This window comes from Hemibagrus wyckioides, linkage group LG05 (assembly GCF_019097595.1).
Source record: "Hemibagrus wyckioides isolate EC202008001 linkage group LG05, SWU_Hwy_1.0, whole genome shotgun sequence".
In the NCBI taxonomy this organism is placed as follows: domain Eukaryota; kingdom Metazoa; phylum Chordata; class Actinopteri; order Siluriformes; family Bagridae; genus Hemibagrus; species Hemibagrus wyckioides.
The window spans coordinates 25,829,259-25,849,255 of NC_080714.1; the positions used below are offsets into that span (position 1 = coordinate 25,829,259).

General features: G+C 38.5%; 2 protein-coding genes across 7 annotated transcripts in view; both read right to left on the reverse strand.

Annotated features, from left to right (window-relative positions):
- The window catches only part of tfe3a (transcription factor binding to IGHM enhancer 3a), a 33,067-nt gene extending 23,520 nt beyond the window's left edge, over positions 1 to 9,547 (reverse strand). For 2 of the 5 annotated variants that reach the window (XM_058389349.1, XM_058389346.1), the window contains exon 1: positions 8,988 to 9,545. In XM_058389349.1, the coding sequence (XP_058245332.1) occupies positions 8,988 to 9,139 (152 nt within the window). In that variant the 5' untranslated portion in view covers positions 9,140 to 9,545. Of the gene's footprint in view, positions 1 to 3,439; positions 3,604 to 8,987 lie in introns of those variants that run through there. The other 3 variants (XM_058389345.1, XM_058389347.1, XM_058389350.1) reach the window with 3 other exon arrangements.
- Positions 9,548 to 14,274: 4,727 nt separating this feature from the next.
- Positions 14,275 to 19,997, reverse strand: part of fgd1 (FYVE, RhoGEF and PH domain containing 1) — a 60,589-nt gene continuing 54,866 nt past the window's right edge. For both annotated transcript variants that reach the window (XM_058389451.1, XM_058389453.1), the window contains 4 exons: positions 19,704 to 19,832; positions 19,336 to 19,494; positions 18,396 to 18,542; positions 14,275 to 16,864 (listed from right to left, as the gene is read on the reverse strand). In XM_058389451.1, coding sequence (XP_058245434.1) covers positions 16,595 to 16,864; positions 18,396 to 18,542; positions 19,336 to 19,494; positions 19,704 to 19,832 — 705 coding nt within the window. In that variant the 3' untranslated portion in view covers positions 14,275 to 16,594. The remainder of the gene's footprint in view (positions 16,865 to 18,395; positions 18,543 to 19,335; positions 19,495 to 19,703; positions 19,833 to 19,997) is intronic.

The following is a 19,997-nucleotide window of genomic DNA, read 5'->3' on the forward strand; positions in this document are numbered from 1 at the left end:
AATAGTCCACAAGATCGCCTACAATTCTATAATAGTTTACAGGGTCATCTACAATTCTATAACTGTTTACAGGACCATCTAAAATTCTATAACTGTTTACAGGACCATCTAAAATTCTATAATAGTTTACAAGATCGTGTACAATTCTATAATAGTTTACAGGATCATCTACGATTCTATAACTGTTTACAGGGCCATCTAAAATTCTATAATAGTCTACAAGGTTGTGTACAATTCTATAATAGTTTACAGGATCGCCTTCAAATTCTATAATAGTCTACAAGATCGCCTACAATTCTATAATATTACTTTGGACAATAGTCTACATCTCTACAATAACAATTAATTCACACTATCTATCTACAATTCTACAACAGTTTACAGGAATCAATATTTCGATAAAATTACCAAAGACAACTGTCTACAATTCTATAATATTAATTAACATTATCTACAGTTCTATAATAGTTTACAAGCTCAATTGTCTACAATTCTATTATAGTTTACATAATCATTTACATTTCAGACCATCACTAACGTTTATTACTTTACACAATCGTCCACAATTCTACAACAGTTTATAGGATCGTCTGCAATTCTATAACAGTTTACAGGATCGTCTACAGTTCCATAACATTACTTTGCACAACTGTCTACATTTCCATAATATTAGTTTACAGGACTGTCTACATTTCTATATTAATTTACACTATCTACATTTCTGTAATATTTCTATAATATTAGATTACGTAATTATTCACATTAGTTTACCTAACACACGTCTACAATACTCCTTTACGCAAACATCTGCATTTCTATAACATTAGTTCAGGCGCTCATCTACATTTCTATAATGACCAGATGTCAAGTCGAATATCCACGTCCCACATATCAGATGTGGAAAAGAAAACCCGAGCTGTTTCCACACGATGTAATCGGTTTCAGAAGACAGCAGTTAGCAGAATAAATGCAGCCATGCACTCTGTTTTTAATTCGTGTCACGTCATTACTAAGCCGTATGAATTCAATCTGGGAAATCAGTGCAAGCCGTTGCACTGGCTTGAAACCAAGAACACCAAGTGAGAGGAATGGATGCCTTAAACATTACTGAAATACTGCACACATTTTTTTTTTTACACCTGAGCCGCAAACCACATTCAGCATAGAATTAAAAAAAAGCTCATGGTGAAAGACGCCAGGTAATACTGAAAGCATCTGACACGACCACGAGAAACTCTAGACTCATAACAAAAGTGAAAGTACAGTAGGAGGAAAAAACTAATCTGTTCTACTTTAACTTACAGTTAAAGAGGTTAGAAAAATTTGTGATCTACAGCATCTACAATTCTATAATATTACTTTATGCCATCATATACAGTTCTATAATTAGTTTACAAGATCACCTCAAGGTCTCATGATCAGTTTACAGTTTACAGGATCGTCCACAATTCTAGAATAGTTTATACAATCTTCTATTTTACTTTGGAATTAGTTTACAGGATCGGCTTCAATTCTATAATAGTTTACAGGATCGGCGATAATTGTGTAATAGCTTACCGGATCAGCTACAATTCTATTATGCTTTACAGAATTGGCTATATTGCTATATTAGTTTGCCGGACCAGCTACAATTCTATAACAGTTTATACAATCTTCTATTTCACAATAACAGTTCATAAAATCTTCAATTCTAAAATAGTTTACAGGATTGTCTACATTTCCTTAGTAGTTTATACAATCTTCTACTTTACTACAGAATTAGTTTACAGGATCGACTACAATTCTATAATAGTTTACAGGATCGCCTATATTTCTATAATAGTTAATACAGTCTTCTATTTTAGTATGGAATTGGCTTGTAGGATTGTCTTCAATTCTAAAATAGTTTGCAGGATCATTTATATTTCTATAACAACGATTTAAAGGATCGTCCACAATTCTCTAGTAGTTTATTCAATCTTCTATTTTACTATAGAATTAGTTTATAGAATCCTACTTAATTCTATAATAGTTTACAGAATCGGCTACAATTCTATAATAGTTTAAAGGATCATCTATATTTCTATGATAGTTTATACAATCTTCTATTTTACTATAAGCTTAGTTCACAGGACCGTCTAAAATGTTTTACAGGTTTGTCTACAATTCTATACTAGTTTACAAGACTGTCTATATTTTTTATAACACTGGTTTACAGGATCGCCTACAATTCTATAATATTACTGTATACAACCTTCTACTATACCATAACACGAGTTTACATGATCGTCTTCAATTCTTTAACAGTTTACAGGATCGTCTACATTTCCGTAACATCGGTTTACGCCAATTCTACAAATATTAGTGTACAGATTATTTTACATTTTTGTAACAATGAGAGTTTACAGGATCGCCTACAATTCTATAGTACAGGGTTACAGGATCTTCTACAATTCTATAGTACAGGGTTACAGGATCGTCTACAATTATATAGTACAGTGTTACAGGATTCTCTACAATTCTATAGCACAGGGTAACAGGATCTTCTACAATTCTATAGTACAGGGTTACAGGATTCTCTACAATTCTATAGTACAGGGTTACAGGATCTTCTACAATTCTATAGTACAGGGTTACATGATCTACAATTCTATAGTACAGGGTTACATGATCTACAATTCTATAGTACAGCTTCAAATGATTGCCTACAATTCTATAATACGGGGTTACAGGATCCACTACAATTCTATAGCACAGGGTTACAGGATCCACTACAATTCTATAGCACAGGGTTACAGGATCCTCTACAATTCTATAGCACAGGGTTACAGGATCCTCTACAATTCTATAGCACAGGGTTACAGGATCCTCTACAATTCTATAGCACAGGGTTACAGGATCCTCTACAATTCTATATCACAGGGTTACAGGATCCTCTACAATTCTATAATTATTAGTTCACATTTCTGTTATATTCTAGACGTTTATCTTCATTTCTCTACCATTAGATGATTACACGATCATCTATATTCCTGTAGGGTTAGATGATGATCTCTCCTACATCTCTGTAACATTAGTTCATTGGTCAGATATCTGTAATGTTAGCTCCATATCTCTGGTGAATGTAAAGGACACACATTTCTGTGCTCTCCAGCTTCCCAGCGTGTAAACAGACCCCGGACCGAGCTGTCAAAGCAGCCAGGCTTGGATTTCTCACAAAAACCACATCATAAGCCTATAAAACCCGGTCGGCTTTTACTTTCTCACTCGTTACAGAAGTGTGGTGTCTAATCTAAACTACACCACGTCTCGATTCCGTGTGATCTGCGGCGAAACTCGAACAAAAAACAACAGCAGTGCAACATTCCGGAGGAAACGATTTAAAGCATTTCTTTCCCTCCCCATGTTGTGGCCATGTTGAGCCGTAACGTTACCCAGATTAACGCTCCGGAGCACTAACCAGGTCAGACGAAACCGAGGAGGACATCTTATAAAATCCCTCTGCTCAAAAATCAGTCGGGAAAAAAGGTCCAGAGGCTCACATAAATCCCCTCGAACCAGGAAATCGTTCGAGTTGCGCACTACGAAACAAACACCGAGAGTTTCTAAAATTAGGAAGCGAGACCTAATGTTGCGAACCGCCAGAGGGCGCCCTCGAGCCGCTTCGGGCAAACTCGACCGGTTCCTTTCCATTGCACAGACAACGCCCACCTACTGAAACGTGATTGGCCGTCGGACCCAGCCCCCTCGTTACTATTGGACAGGCGGGCAAGTATTTTTATACGCTGCACTCCGATGATTGGACGGATCCATGAGCCAATCACAATGTTAGCGTTATCCAAAAGGCGGGGTGTGGACGTAACGGATGTACAGTTTGAATATAAAGAAGAAATAAACAAACAAAAATAAATAAAGAATAAAAAAATAAAATGAACAGGAATAAAAAAAATGGGGATAATGAACCTATGCAGAAATAAAATAGAATAAGATAAAACAATATAAAATATAAATTAATATATAAAATAATAAAAATCAATAATAAAAAATAATAAAAATAAAAATGTAAAGAAAATACAGAAACAAACAGAAATAAGAAATTATTTTAATATATATACATATATATACAAATATATATATACAAAAATATATATAAATATAATATAATTAAAAAAATTAAAATAGAAATTTTGTGACCAGGAGAAATTGGGACTGCAAATATTTAAAAAAAAAAAATTGCAAAATAAAACAAATTATAAAATAAACAGAAATATAAAAAAAAAGAATGGGGGTAATAAACCTATGTAGAAATATTTATTTCAATCATTTAAATAAAAATAAAAATGTAATAAATATAGAAACAAATATGAAAAAGAAATATGTAAAAAAAAAAACACTGGGATGGCAATAAATAAATAAAACTGTTATTATCTACAAATTATTAATAAGGTCTAGTTTTAGGGATCAGCATTACATAATACACAATTTTCCTCAAAGTACCGGCAATTCGCCGCTACACAAGAAAAACACTTCAACCTCAAAGGTATTTTTTTCTCACATCACAGCTCTGTTGAATTCTCGGCTCTGATTAGTCAGGAGGTGCTGATTAAGTGTCAATAACAGCAGCTCTCACAGTCCCTCTGGCTGTAATCACAGGTTTTTATATGAAAGCGCTCGCTCTAATACCTTATCGTTTCTATAGTAACAACTTACACGGGTACAGCAGACACATCGCTTAAAAACGATGACAGAGTTATTGTGTTATTGTGGATTTGGTTTACAGGACTTACTGCGAGTGTAACTCGAACATTCAGAGGGGAAGATGTTCCTTTCGGTTTTACAACACAGAAAAGTCTTCAGCAGAGAGGAGTTTATGCTGTGAAGGTTTTTAATAAAATACACAAACAGAGAGAGAAAAAGAAAGACTAGCAGTAAGAGACACAGAGAGAATGAAAGAGAGAGAGAGAGAGAGAGAGAGAGAGAGAAAGAAAGAAAGAAAGAAAGAAAGAAAGAAAGAAAGAAAGAAAGAAAGAAAGAAAGAAAGAAAGAAAGAAAGAAAGAAAGAAAGAAAGAAAGAAAGAAAGAAAGAAAGAGAGGTGGGGAGAGAGAAAGAGAAAGGGGGGCAGAGAGGGACAGAGAGAGAGAAAGAGAGAGGGAGAGAGGGAAAGAGGGGGAGAGAGAGAGAGAGAGAGAGAATGAAAGACTGCTGTTATAATGTAGATGATAACAGGAGATTGTTTCTCAACACACTTTAGGCAACTATAATCTGATAAAAATTTCACCATGTCACGTAATACTTAAATAAAAGTCATCAGAACCGTGCCGTTATTTAAAAATCCGAATCAAAGTGTTGGGAAGAGTGATTCCTGATGCGTGTTTAACTCCTTAATGATGAGGCCAGGGTTCTGAACGGACCGCTGACCGCTGAGAGATCATCCTGCAGCACAGGAAGTCAGGAACGAGGACCCTTCTGACAAAAACGCCATGCAGCCCGAGTTCTTAACATGAGGTAAAGACGATTTCTGTTCAGTTATGTTTCACGTGTCTGGACGACGTTTACAGAAGTGTTCCTTCAGGCGAGGATTCGCCGCACTCAGCAAAGCTTCACCCTAAGCTGTAAAACAGCACAGGCGGCTCTGCTGAGTCATTTCCTCTCGGATACAGGCTCGGGACCAAGGAAGGCAGGAAAACAGCCCTAACATGGCTCCCTTCTTTTCTGGGAACATACACAAGTTTTTTATTCCGACAAGCGTGATGGTTTTAATTATTAAACTGTCTGGATCGTGACTTTTCTTCAAAGCACTGCAGAACAACAGTCCCAGAAGGTCAGCACATGGTGTATCCCATTTTAAAAGAGAGGGAAATCATTTTAGCATCAAACGGATTCATTAGAGACTGGATTGTGGGATCGTCTCTCGGATTCTTTTCGGACGATTCGGTGGCCGCAAAAAAAAAAACAAAGTAAAAAGAAATGAAGCACAAGGCTTAATGATGTACAGTAATTAAAAGGCCACAACATTATTTACATAGCAGAAAGCCTTGCACCACTCAAAAGGCAAGCAAGGGTTGGCTTCTGTATTTATTAAACAGACTCAGGCTCTGGGTTTGTCACAGAAAGACCCTTAACCCTGATTCAGTGCTGTAAAATGTCTGATCTTGGAGTCTGACCTCAATGTCGTAACCAGCTACCAAACATAAATGTCAAAAGCTAAAAAAGGAAAAGCTGTGTCTCAATTATGGGCCCCTGGGTGGTGGTGAGCACTTATTTATTTCCCCCTGCATGCCTTTTGCCCACTTGTCCCTTTAAGCTGAAAAGTCACTTCATCCTGTGATGAAATGCTTCTACTCAGATGGGCGTGGTCTCCCCCAGCGTGACCCCGCCCCCATTTACAGGGCACGAGGATTCACTGAATGGCTTTATGAGGACTGAATTGATGCAAATCATGTGCTACGGCCTTCAAGTTCACCAGATCTGAACGTGGGGGATGTGCTTGACCGGGACAGCGTGCTTTTTAACCATCACAACACCAAGTGAAGGAATATTTGTTTGGGAAAAATAATGGCGTTAATCATTTCAGTACAATTCCAGAAACTTCTATAATTGATACTAAACCCGAAAGCTGATCTCTACTACATCTTGGTTTTTCCTTCAACTTCTCTCACGTCTTTATACAGACCTGAATGGTTGCAATATTTATAGCGTATTTAAAACATTCCCAACATTTTCCACGTGAAATACGACGTCCATGCAATAAACAGAGGTCCCTCAGATCCAGTCAGTCATCCAGTTTACAAATCTTTCCATTTCACATTAACGATATATATATATATATATATATATATATATATATATATATATATATATATATATATATATATATATATATATATATCAGATATGAGTATTTTATAACCTGATGAAGTAACCGGTGTGTAAAGATGTGTTCACATGCAAAAAAATAATATACCATGTCAGAACTGATTAGTTCCCATGCTTAGCACTTTGTTTATTAGAAATCACTTATAATAAGGGGGTTTTAATGCCCTTAAACTATTATTATTGACGCTTTCTTTTTCCCAGCGCATGTTACCCGTTTTTATCCAAAGCAGATAAACGTTCCGCTGGTACAAATAAAGAATTAAATTAGATTTACCATGACAAGCGTGACCATGTGAAATAAACCTTATTAATGTTTATCCGCCCGGATGAGTAAACAACTCCTGAATAGAATCAGGCCGAGGCTAAAATTAGGTGAATAATTGAAAGATTTACCACCCAGGGTTTGTTGGCTAAACGAAGCGAATGTCCAACATAAACGTTCTTTGTGGTGGGTTATTTCTCCCCCCTCTATCTATATGCCCTTAGATTTGGGAACACAAACAAGGTCCTTGTCCTCCGGATCATTATGCATGTCAGAGTGAAAGCTTTCACCGGGCCTCCATCAGCACTCTGGCTGTGAGAGTCACACAAAGCCACTTCCTTTTTCCTGTAAATGTTGAGAGCTTAGTCTGCAGTCTGTTGGATGATTTATCTATCAAAGTGTCACACTAGAGACATAAAAAAAAAGAAAAAAACACCACAAAGGTGCTGAGAGCGGCAAAGTGTTAGTCAGATGAAGTGAGTGTGACATGCAGCAGTTGTAATCAACAACTAGGTCAAACTGTGCTTTTATGCTTTCGGAGGTGATAGAATATCATAAATCTCAACCACCCACCCACACACACACACACCTGCCATAGCCCTTTCACTCTCATTCTGAACCCTAGCACTTGTTGAGCAGTGTCGCAAGCACAACAAGCTCCAATCTGTACCACTTCAAACGACGGATTCCTTTCTCTGTCGTCACACCGGCTTTATCTACCGACACAAAGCTCATTACTGAGGAAAATCAAATATCAAGCCATAACAGGCTCATTGATCACCAAGCTCTCTGCAATCTGCTGTTAATTCACATTGTTATTGTCTTGCTAAAGCAACTAACTTGATAGATATCAATACACAGTGTTGATGAATCCTTGAATCCGATTGGTCAGAAGGCGCCTCTACAATTCAAATATCACAGCTTTACATTAATCCGCTCGTTCCCTTACGTTGCTATCCCCGTGGTCAGCACTTTGTAAAGGACAGTAAGATTTCCTCCACTGGAGAGGCTTCAGGATGGAGAAGTTTGCGCTTTGTGGTTTTCTTTATGGAACAAAACAAGCTGCTTAGTTGCCATTATTCAGCTTCACGTGAGAGAAACCCTTTTTTTTTTTTTATTAGTGGAACAGGAACTTGCGTCATGGACATTCATGGATAAAAAGTACTTGTTCCTTATTAATGAATTACGAACTGGGGTTTATTATCAGTGGGAATTTGCATTGCTGTGGTATAAGGGCAATAAAACATCAGATCATGCCGTTTGCTGGACTTCCTGTGCATGTCGTCGTTGATTATTTTCCTGTAACAGCGCATACCTGACGTCGTTGTTGTTTCTTCTGAATTGCAGAAACCAATTTCACAGAATTTCCCAGAAACCAGTGAACGATATCTGACTGCCTGTTTACTGCCACTTTGCTTACATCATTTATCTGTTTATTTTTTGTAATGTTAAATGTCTGGAATATACATTTTGAACACAACACAACTGTTCAAATGGCTGCAATCAATCAACCAATCAATCAACGAATCAATAAACAAATATGATGAGCACATCTGCTTAAACGTACCACCTATTTGATTGTCTTGATTTACATATCCATGCTCAGAACAGAGATCCAGAGATGGTCCATGGATTATTATTTTATTTTATTTTTTTTACAGTGCAGGAAAAAGTCAGATCCCTAAACTTGGGCTATGTGTGTAAGAGGTATTTATGCATCATTCTCGATTCCTATCATCCATCTCTTGTGTAATAAATGGTGTGCAATACACATTGTCACGGATCTGCCACACATTTCTGATGCTGTGTCCATGGCTGTGAAAATCTCATGGCATGCAGGACAGCAAGAAAAAGCCCCTGCACACTCACCTGAGCAGATTGAGAGATTCGGATGAATCGAGGATGACGAAGACGGTCTGAGGTTGCTCTCCAGGTAGCTCTACCTGTCTGTTATTCTTCTGTAGATCCGGATTGTCCTTTTCTTCCCCCTGCTGCTGAGTTTTTAAAGACAGCCCGGACATTTCTCCACACACTGGGAACAAAATGTGCTGCTGTTGCTTTCTCTCTCTCTCTCTTTTATTTATTTATAAATAAAAACCCCCCAGATATGTTGATCTTTAAAACCAGATATGTTAGAGCCAATATTTACAAAATCAAAACTGCTTCTCTTGTTTGTTTGACAAGTTTTCTTTACAATGAATAAATTCCCCGGTAAACAACGCTGTTGTTAGATTTCTAGGGGAAAAAAACAAAACACGCTTTTAAAACACGCAGCTCTACTAAACCAGCTTCACAAACAGCGTCGCACACAGATAACCAGCTAACAAAGTCCCTTTTTAATCAACTTTTCCGATTTCTTAAATATCTGAAGACCAGGTCTAAGCTTTCAGAGCCTTCGCTTTGAAATGACTCATCCAGTAACGGAGAGCCAGAAAAGTAGCCTAGCCACGGACGCTGTTGAAATGAGTCGATTCTCTAACTCGACGAGTCGATTCTCTGATTCAAGGAATCTTTGGAGTCGATTCCGTCTATGAGACAAAGTCTCACAGGCTTGTATTTAAAAACAAATGAAAAGAGATAGGAAACATGTATAGATTGTTTAAAAAATAATAATAAAACAATTAATAAATCATAAATTGACAGAAGATTCAGTAACGCTTTTACAATGTTAACTCACTCGGCTGTTGTGGTGAAAGTAATTGACGACAAAAAAAAAAAAAAAAAAACCTACACAACGATTAATCCCAAAAGCTGACGATTGTTAACGGTGACTATCAAATGGAATGAATTAATCGCACAAAACGTGCAGCTCGAACCGATACTGTGAAGAATCGACTCCCGGGAGTCGACTCCAAACTTTTTTTTTCGTTTGGAATCGAACAGTAAGCAGACGGAAAATCCCTGAAGTGACATCACTACAGACGACTGATCGCCAGAGCCTGGACTGACAGGCGAGTTAACCAATAGCGATGCGTGTAGGCGGGGTTTAGTGTTTTCCCCACCAATCAGGCGACGACCGAAAGTGCTTGTTACATGCAGCACAAGAAGGACCGCGTCTTTGATTCAATTTCCCAAAACATTTCATCATCCACTTTGATAAAATCTAGAAATATTTCTATGTATCGTTTACATTGGTGTTTTTAAAATATCTTTTACGCAATAACGTATTAGTTATCATCATAACAGTAGCAGTATTTTCACTTTATAATGCACAGACTGTTATTTACTATATTGTATAATAATATATGGCAATAAATGAGTCCTTGATTTTCAACACATTTCAACGCAACTCTATTCTATTATATATTATATATATGTTTTTACCTTTTTACTTATCTTATTTAGCCCTCTGCATATCAATAAATCAGTAAACCGGTGCTGTGTGCTAAGTATGTGTTACATACCTGGTCAAAAAGTGATTCAGATTGATTGATAAGTATAACAATCTCTTGATATATGCTTAGTGATTTATTTTAATGTCTCATCTCTTTTGTGCTACATGATGACTCATGTCCTGTATTTTTCCGGTTACAAAAGGTGTGATCTGAAGTGAGAATAAACACTCAAAGTCTGTTTTTGTTGTTTGTTTGTTTTTTTTATTCCTTTAATTCATAAACATTTTCATGATCTTGCACAGATTTTCATTGGGTTATCAACATACAATGGTACCCAGTGGCCTGCCACTAATATAATTAACGATAATAATTAGAATAGTACTTGTAATAACAGTAATGCTCATCATGGGTACAGCAAATTTATACAGATTCCATGATGGAGAGGAAAAAAACAAAAAAGTATGCGACGTAGTGATTCGGACAAAACATGAATGACACATTTTGCGTAACGCAAATATGTTAGTGCTGTCAGAGATCTGCTATTTCTTTTCCGGACAAGTCAACACGGGTACGTCGTTTGATCTCGTCTCTGACCATGGTGATGATGTCAGAGAGCGGAGCTGACCTTGCTGATGAAACCGAACCTTATTGCACCCAAACAAAACGTTTCTATTCCTGGAGGCAAGATTTCGGCGATTAATCCTTCGCAAAACACACTCAGACGGCCATGTGGTCTTAGAGATAAATGTCGTGTCGATGGGATGCTCTCTGAAACGCCTGGAATCATTCGGAGAGATGGGAGAATATTCCAATGTACGTCTGCTTTGAATGAACTGATCTTTGTTCACTTTCGAAAATTATGCCAACGAATAACCCTAAGACTAAAAAGCTACGGGTGTGTTAACGATCAACTTCATACATTAGACACTTTGCCTACACTAACCCCTTGATCTGGCCCTGTCGAATTTACGACTTCGTATGAAGACACAGTGAAGGCGCATCACACCGACACCTTCCTTTGTGGACAGATGTGCTCGTTCGTGAAAAAAACAAAATCATTTGCAAAGCAGAACAAACGTCAGAGCTTCTCACACCTTCTTGTTAAATGTGCAGTGGGTGCAGCCGTGTTGAGATGCTTGTGTGAAGAAGCAGGCTACAAAATCTAATCTGCATCCTGACACCTCGGATTACAGTTCACAGAAACGACATGTAGCGCGATCGTATACCGTAGCCATCTTTTAGAAAGGCGTCTCTCATGTGCCAGATGAAAATTCGGCTCTACGACATGATATGTAAAAACCGAACCTGTTATTCCTGTCGACTTGAGAAGTTTCGTAGTCATGACAAATCTGCACCACTGTTCAGTTCTCATAGAAAGAACTAGATGATAGTGTTTAAAAAACAACAACAATAAATACGTGTGGTAACAAAAAAAAAAACCATTAACACATAGATAAACACAACACACATTAATACATCTCTCCTGTAGTATACTTTGGCAAAAAAGAATTTTTTTTGTTCGGCAACAACAACAAAAAAAAGTCAAAAATGAATAAAAGGAAATATATGGAAGAAGGAATGGCTGAAAGAATGACGGTGTAATGAAGAAGAAGAAAATCCCCTTTGTTTGTGCTGGACTGGGAATGCTGGAGATCTGCATGAGTAAACGAGTGGCAGGCTCAGGTCTGATGATCATTATGAAGTATGAACTCGCACACGTACACACGTTTAAGGAGGAAAAATCACGAGTCTCGTTCTCGAAAAGGTCATTACCATATTTTCTGGACAATAAGTCACAGCAGAGTGTAATACATAGACCTCTAAAATGAAATATATGTGGAAATACACCGCATTGCCAAAAGTTTTGGGACGTCTGCCTTTACATGCACGTGAATGTAATATGGAGTTGTCCTGCCCTTTGCAGCTATAACAGCTTCAACTCTTCTGGGATTCCGCAAGGTTTAGGAGTGTGTTTATGGGAATTTTTGACCGTTCCTCTAGAAGCGCATTTGTGAGGTCAGGCACTGATGTTGGACGAGAAGGTCTGGCTCGCAGTCTCCACTCTAATTCATCCCTAAAGGTGTTCTATCAGGTTGAGGTCAGGATTCTGTGCGGTTCCTCCACACCAAACTCACTCATCCATGTCTTTATGGACCTTGCTTTGTGCACTGGTGTGCAGTCATGTTGGAACAGGAAGGGGTCATCCCCAAACTGTTCCCACTAAGTTGGGAGCATGAAATTGTCCAAAATGTCTTGGTATGAAGCTGAAGCATTAAGAGTTCCTTTCACTGGAACTAGGAGTCCAAGAACAACCTCTGAAAAACAACACCTGAATTCAATTAGTTGAAGGGGTGTCCCAAAACTTTTGGCAATATAGTGTATGTATAGGGTTTAACACAGAGTATTGCTTTTCATTCTGAACATGAGGAGTGCAGCACATCGTGCAGCGTAACTTTCACTGCGTCACTTTGTCTCTGTATATTTATTGTCACATCTTCAGTAGGTAGTCTTACTACTGTTACGTGTTGCATCATGGTCCAGGAGAAACCACATTGCGTTACAAACTCCCACATGATTTAACTGAATAGAAAAACATTTTTTCAAGAATTAAACTAAGCCACTGTATTGCATTTCACTGTACAGACAACATTTCACACTGAAAAGCAAAACCTTTATCGACGTCACTGATTTATGATCTCTCAGCAAACAATCAGCTGTGGATTCATTGCTCTCACACCACACTGAAATGCAATCACCGTCCAATCAAAGACCGATGCTGTACTCAGGGGGCGTGGCTAAAATCAGAGAAGGAGTTCAGGACCTTAAAGCTTCACTTTCCAAGAAGCATCTTCTTTCACTGTCCAATCAAAGGCCAAAGCTGTATTCAGGGGGCGTGGCTAAAATCAGAAAAAGAGTTAAAAGCGTCCCTTTCCAAGAAGCATTCGTTTTCACTGTCCAATCAAAGCCCGAAGCTGTACTCAGGGGGCGTGGCTAAATTCAGAGGAGGAGTTACAGGACCTAAAAGCTGCACTTTCCAAGCAGCATCGTTTTTCACTGTCCAATGAAAGCTCAAAGCTATACTCAGGGGGCGTGGCTCAAATCAGAAATGGAGTTACAGGACCTAAAAGCTTCACTTTCCAAGATATAGTTTCTTCACTGGCATCGAACCTTCAAGCTTTTCAAAAACATTACATACATAATGTTTTATACATAATACACCGCTCACAAAATTCATCCTCACGTCACCAATGAAAAGCAATACGCTATGTTTGAGCTGCATTTCCATACTCGAGATCAAATAATTTTATATATCATAAAAAACTAGTGTGCAGTTTGACTGGGATCCATTTCTACATCAGTTTCAGCTGGTAAAAAATTTCAGAAGTCTCAATGCAAAAATTAAAATATACGGGTTACGTATTTAAGCCGATGAATGACTTTTTGGTCCAGAAAATACAGTAAATCTTTTAACAGTCTGAAAAAGTCCACTGCTCATGTTATTTATGACTCCTATAATTTATTTATTTATTTATTTATTTATATTTATTTACTTATTGGTTTTGTTTGTTTGACATCATCGATAAGCCTTTCAGTGAGACCCAATCAGACGAAACTGAAAAGTCACTGAACTATAAAATGCGTCTGACTAAATCTCAAAACCAAAGCAAGATTAAAAACATTTCCCGACAACACCAATAGTTACAGACCCGATCGCGCCGGCGAACCCAATTCTGAAACAAGATCGAAACACAACATATCGACTTTTTTAGATTTCCAAGAACTAAAAGTTTTTGCGTTTGGTTTTTTTTTAAAAAAGAAAGAAAGAAAGATAGAAAGAAAGAAAGAAAGAAAGAAAGAAAGAAAGGAAAGATAGTCACACACTCTCCACAGGATGCTCTGATGTCGATCCAAATGGCACGTAATGAATTTTAACACCGAGCTCGGAGATAACACCTGACCCACAAAACTGGGTTCTGAGCAATAAATTATATATTTACAGACGTGAATTTCGTAATCTTTTACCACGTTTCTTTTTTTTTTTCCATACACAAATACAACACTGTTGAAAATGCGCAATAATATCATCAAAACCTCTGTCACGTTTTATTTATATATACTCTTCATTTGCTTATCAAAAAAAACGCATGTTTACATTTATACGCCAGAAATTTCACTAATTAAAAATTCGTCGGCTTCGTGACGTCACACTCACTCTCTCTCTCTCTCACTCACTCTCACTCTCTCTCTCTCTCTCTCAGTCTACAAAGTCTCCCAGTATCGAAATCTAATCAAACACTACTGCATACTCTACAAAGATCGTATTAATAGTCCATTTCTTTCAGCTTAGAGGAGAATTTTGGAGGAGAATTAGCACTATAATTGATTTTGAGCCCTGTTGTTTGATTGACAGTTTCATTAATCCGACATTTTAGCAGAGGTTCTCTGACCATTCCGGTTGTAGTAAGCCGAATATCGTAAGGACGCAGTGCACTAAATGCCCACAGAGTGGCAGACTGGACCCAATCTGATGCTGAAGGTTGCCTGTTTTTCTGCGGTTTATAACTTCATGGCTCGGGGGTTTTGTCTGGGAGAAACAGATGCCAAGTCAGCGTTAAAGGTCAACCTGACCGATTTCAGCAGAGATGCGAGTCCTCCGTGTTATTTCAGTATTACTGCATTATATATAATACTGAATATAGGATTGTGAAGAAGAGAAGTCAGGAATGTAGGGCGTGTTTACGTTCCTGAATTTTTATAATCATTAAATTAAGTTATCTAATATATTTCATATACTATTATAAACGTAAATATTATTATAAATGTATATATGCAGTATATATTACTGTACTTTATATGGGTCTGAGTAACTAAAATGGGGAAGAAGAAGGAGGAGAAGGAGAAGAAGGAGGAAGAGGAGGAGAAAAAGAAGAAGGAGGAGGAGAAGAAAGGTCTTTGAATTATATTTGGAACTGGGAAGTTTCTTATACATTTCTATTCTTTCTGTTAATCTTGATTTTCAGAGTTAACTCAATGTTTAGACCAATACATTATTTTTGTTGCTACTAAAATGTAAAAATTTTACAGTTCGATTCATTCTCCATTTCTTTGTGAGACTTTCGGCTGCTCCCTACACGTGTGAGGGGTCACCAGAGTGGACCAACTGGTCTGCACAACAACTTGGCAAGGGTTTAACGCCAGATGCCCTTCCTGACCCCCCCTCGTGCTCTAAAATATAGAATCGTATTAATTTAGACAATTAAAAATCTTTTGCTTTTACAATAAACTACTGACCAACATAAAGCGTAATATATCCTGTATATTTTTATTATATATTATTTATTATTGTACAAGGTGTCCCGTAAGTTCATACCACCATCATAGGGTTCATACATATTTTCACGTTACTCATAGAAAGTTGTGTATTGAGCAAAAATTAGGGGTTCTGTAAATAAACCCTGCACGTTTTTTATGGGACACCCTGCACACTAGTCGCATCAGTAACGAGATATTAAACCTTCGAGAGAGTTTGTTTATTTTAGCTATGATTCCTGTAAATCTGCGCCAGTGGATTGCTCTTTGTTAAAAACTGTAAACCTTCCAGATGAAATGTTGCCCACCGCACTACACTCTTCTCTGTTCTGTTCATGTTTTGTTATTCTGTACTCAAGTCGCCTGATCACATCGCCTTCTCCCAAGATGAAAGCACGAGCACTGAAACCCGGCAAGAAATCGGTCATATAACACAGCAAAAAACAAAACAAAACAACAACAACAAAAAAAAGAGAGCAGAGCTATCTAACAGAGATCTCCTCAGCTGAGGAAGAGGAGGATGAGGAAGAAGAAGAGGAGGAGGAGAGACAATATTAAGCAGGGTGACTATACTGACACAGCGTTGATGCACCATGTGCAGGGCGATCGCACTCACAGAGGATGGGTCAATACACGGAGAAACATAGCTGTAGATATTTCATGCAATTTACGACTGAATTAGAAGAGGTTGGTGTAAAAGTTGTGAAGGTGTGTGTGTCTGTGTCTGTGTGTGTCTTACTGTGTGTCTATGTTTATGGCAGATAACTGTCCTTCTCGTCACATTTGTACAGTTTGTGTGTGCAATAAAAAGAGAGAGATTTCATAAACCGATCATGTGCTTTCTCCTAGAGAGCTCGGTTCCTCTGCTTCTTCTTCCAGAGCCTCCGTGATTGGACCGTGTACTTGTAGCTCCTCCCCTCTGCCGGCTCTGGAGAGCACCTCCATCCAGCGGCGCTGGAGCTCCTCTCCTTCGGCGCTGAAGTAAACAGTCAGGTGACTCTGGCTCATTTTGAAGGCGTAGCGCCGCTCCAGACGGTCACATGACTCGGGGAGGGAGACTTCGAAGCCGATGAGAGGGATGCTGCGCTGGGCTTTCACATCCTGCTCGTAACGTCACGCAGAGACAGGTGAGGAAGAGACCATCGAGGTGAGGAGGAGGAGACAGGTGAGGAGGAGACCATTAGTAAGGTAAATTAATACACATAATTACTGTTTATTTTACTGTTAATTCACTTTATATATGTTATTATAAAGCATAAAAGCTTATAATAACCACTGACCCACATGTAAACCATACGTTACATCAGTAAACATGGAATAAGTGGAATAGAAGGAATAGAGGAGCTCCTCTTATCACTTATATAATAGTAGCTATAAACAGTTCATGTTTATTTATTTATTAATGAAATAAACTAAAAAAAGCTCTCCTTTTTTTGAAGACTTTCCAATGGAAAAGAAAACTGTACAAAATCCTGACACTGGAGACTCCTTCCAATTATGTAACGTAAACATTTCCTTTTTTTATAAAGGTCTTTTACTGAGTTTAGATTATTATGGAGTGACCCTCATACCCATACTGGAAGGAGAGTGTTCATGTAAACCTGTGACTTGCCTTGTAGCTGTCAGAGCCTTGTAGCTTACAGACCATTTAAACGGCTATTCGTGGGGTTTACGGAAGTGACGTCTTTGGTCCTTGAAGGTTTCCGGTTGGATGTTTTGCGTATATCCATCGCATAATCATGCAATTTATAAAAAGTCAACATTTAAATTAGGACCGTGTTGTTCAGTGGTTGGATGCTCTCAAAGACCTGGAGCTATTTTACAAGTGTTAATGTTGAGCCCAGATTTATATGGCTGTATCTGTATAGGTATGAAAACATACTTCATGTGTTATGCATTGTCTTTCATCAGCAAATATTTTCCTTACTTTCAAGGACCTAAAAAGCTTGCTTGGTGAGTCTGCTGCGACGAAAATAGAGGTGATGAGCTCTCTACCACTCCTCTTTGTCTGGCCGGCTTTGTCTGAATGTCGTCAACAATGTACGGGCAAATGTTTCCGCTTAGAAAATAGTTTATAATCATCAGGACTGCGATGATCTTTTACAGCTTCTCAGATATAGACGGATTAGCTTCAACCAGATAGTGATACACATCTGGATACGTTACTTGAGGTAAACAGTTTAGGTTTTGACGATAAAGTCTTATTCAGAAGATCTGTTAATTCTAATTGATCGTTTATCTTGATTTTTATTTTTTAAATACCTTAACCGTTCAGTTCGGGCCAGACTTATGTGCTTTGGCGCCACCGGAAATGCTTCAGGACCAGTTATGCGCAGGAACATGGCAACTCGTTTGTTATTGTTTACATTCTTGAAACGGTCTATGGAAAATGAATCAACTCCTGAACCGTTTCGAATCAAGAATTAAATATCGCTGTGGAATAATTAGAGTGAAGTCTACTCTGAACTTTTTTTTTTACAGCATTCAGAAAATATAAAGTTTATAAGTGCTTAAAAACTGACACTGTCCAGACATTCCAAATCAACACAGAGGAAAGAATAAGACAGTGAGAGAAACAGGAGTGTCAGAGCTATAAACAGTGCATTACATAATGGTTGAGCTGATTTCCCACCTGTGGAGCACCATAAATGTAAAGCACCAGAGGTTCGTTTTCAGGGACGACAAACCAGGCCTTCTGCCAGCCGCGGCCACTGCCCTTCTCCATGTGGTGCAGGAAGCTGCAGAGGACACTATTCTCCGCCGCCACAGAGGCCTGTTTCTGCAGTGCACAAGAAATAAAAAACAGGTTGTTAAACAGATCAGACTAGAGCAGCATTCTTCATTCATTCGTCGTCTTCAGTAATCACGGTGGTCAGGCTGCTAATGAATCCGGAGAATATCCCAGGAAGTGTGAGGCAGGAATCCACTCTGGACTGGACGCACTCATTCACACCTAGTACACTAGAGAAGTGTTCTTCCTAGGGAAGCTCCAGGATTCTCTGCTTGAACCCGAATTGGGTTGATGTCTGTGTGTCAGTGTGGGTGTCCACCAGGTTCTTTAGTTTCCTCACAAATCCCTAAGAAGTGGTTATAATGTTGAATGAAAGGAAGGTAGTTAAAATCCTAGGACTGCAACTGCTAGGCCCTTGAGCAATGCACTTAACCCTCAAATGCTCAGTCGTATAAATAAGATAAATATATGCCAAATGTAAAAACATATTAACTGTCCCTAGAGTGCATGGTGTCAGGAGATGGACAGGTATCCCGGTCAGTAGCGTATTCTCTCCTGTGACAGCTTGCCGGTGCAGGGATTTGACTCATCCCAACCTAATCAGTATCCCAAAGCTTTAAGTACTGATCTCTGCCACTCATGCACTCATTTATTCTTTAAACCCAATTACACGGTTCAACTGTCTTCAGCCACATGGCTCTAATCCAGGTAGTATTTGTTATATCAGGTTATATTACAGTGTTTCAGTGTGAAGAGTCTCAAAGTGTGAATTCAAACCTGGAGTAAATTGTTGAATTATTAAAAGAACTTATATAAAACTGTTATGTTCTTTGGGCCTTACCTCTAGAATAGAGCGTCTTCTCTGAGAACTATTGGTCAAGCTTGCCGGAGAGGGCGGGACTCCCACCAGTGTCGTATAACAGTCTATACACACGCGATTCGCTCGATTGTTATCGTACAACAACCGGGCTCGGAATTCCGAACATTTTCCACATACCACCTGAAAACAAGATGGTGGATGTTAATTGTTTCCTGTTATCCAGTATTTTCAAATATTCCCAAACAGTCAAATGGAACGAACTGGTGTGAACAACATTTTGGGGATTTTTAAGTGTATAATGCTGTGAGGTTTGGACTCGCTGGTGCTGGCTGGTTAATGCCTCGCCGCTGCAGTGAGAGCGGTGTGTTGTGTTTTACGGTAACACTCACATGGCCGCATGCTTTGCAGTGGTGGCGTCTCTTGGTAATGGAGTTGAACGGCTCCTGGCATTTCATACACAGTGTCACTTCTTTTTCCCGGATCGGAGTGGGAGCGCGCTTTCCCAGCTCTGTGCAGTTCTGAACCATAAAGAGAGACAGTGGTGAAATTAGAGGTATAAAAATAACGCTGTCTTTGATACAGCTGTTCTGATTTGAAACAGCTGGTCTCAGGGAAAACTAGGTAAGCAGTCCTGACTGAATCGATCCAGGCATCTGTGTATTGGCTATGTCAGATCCCACATT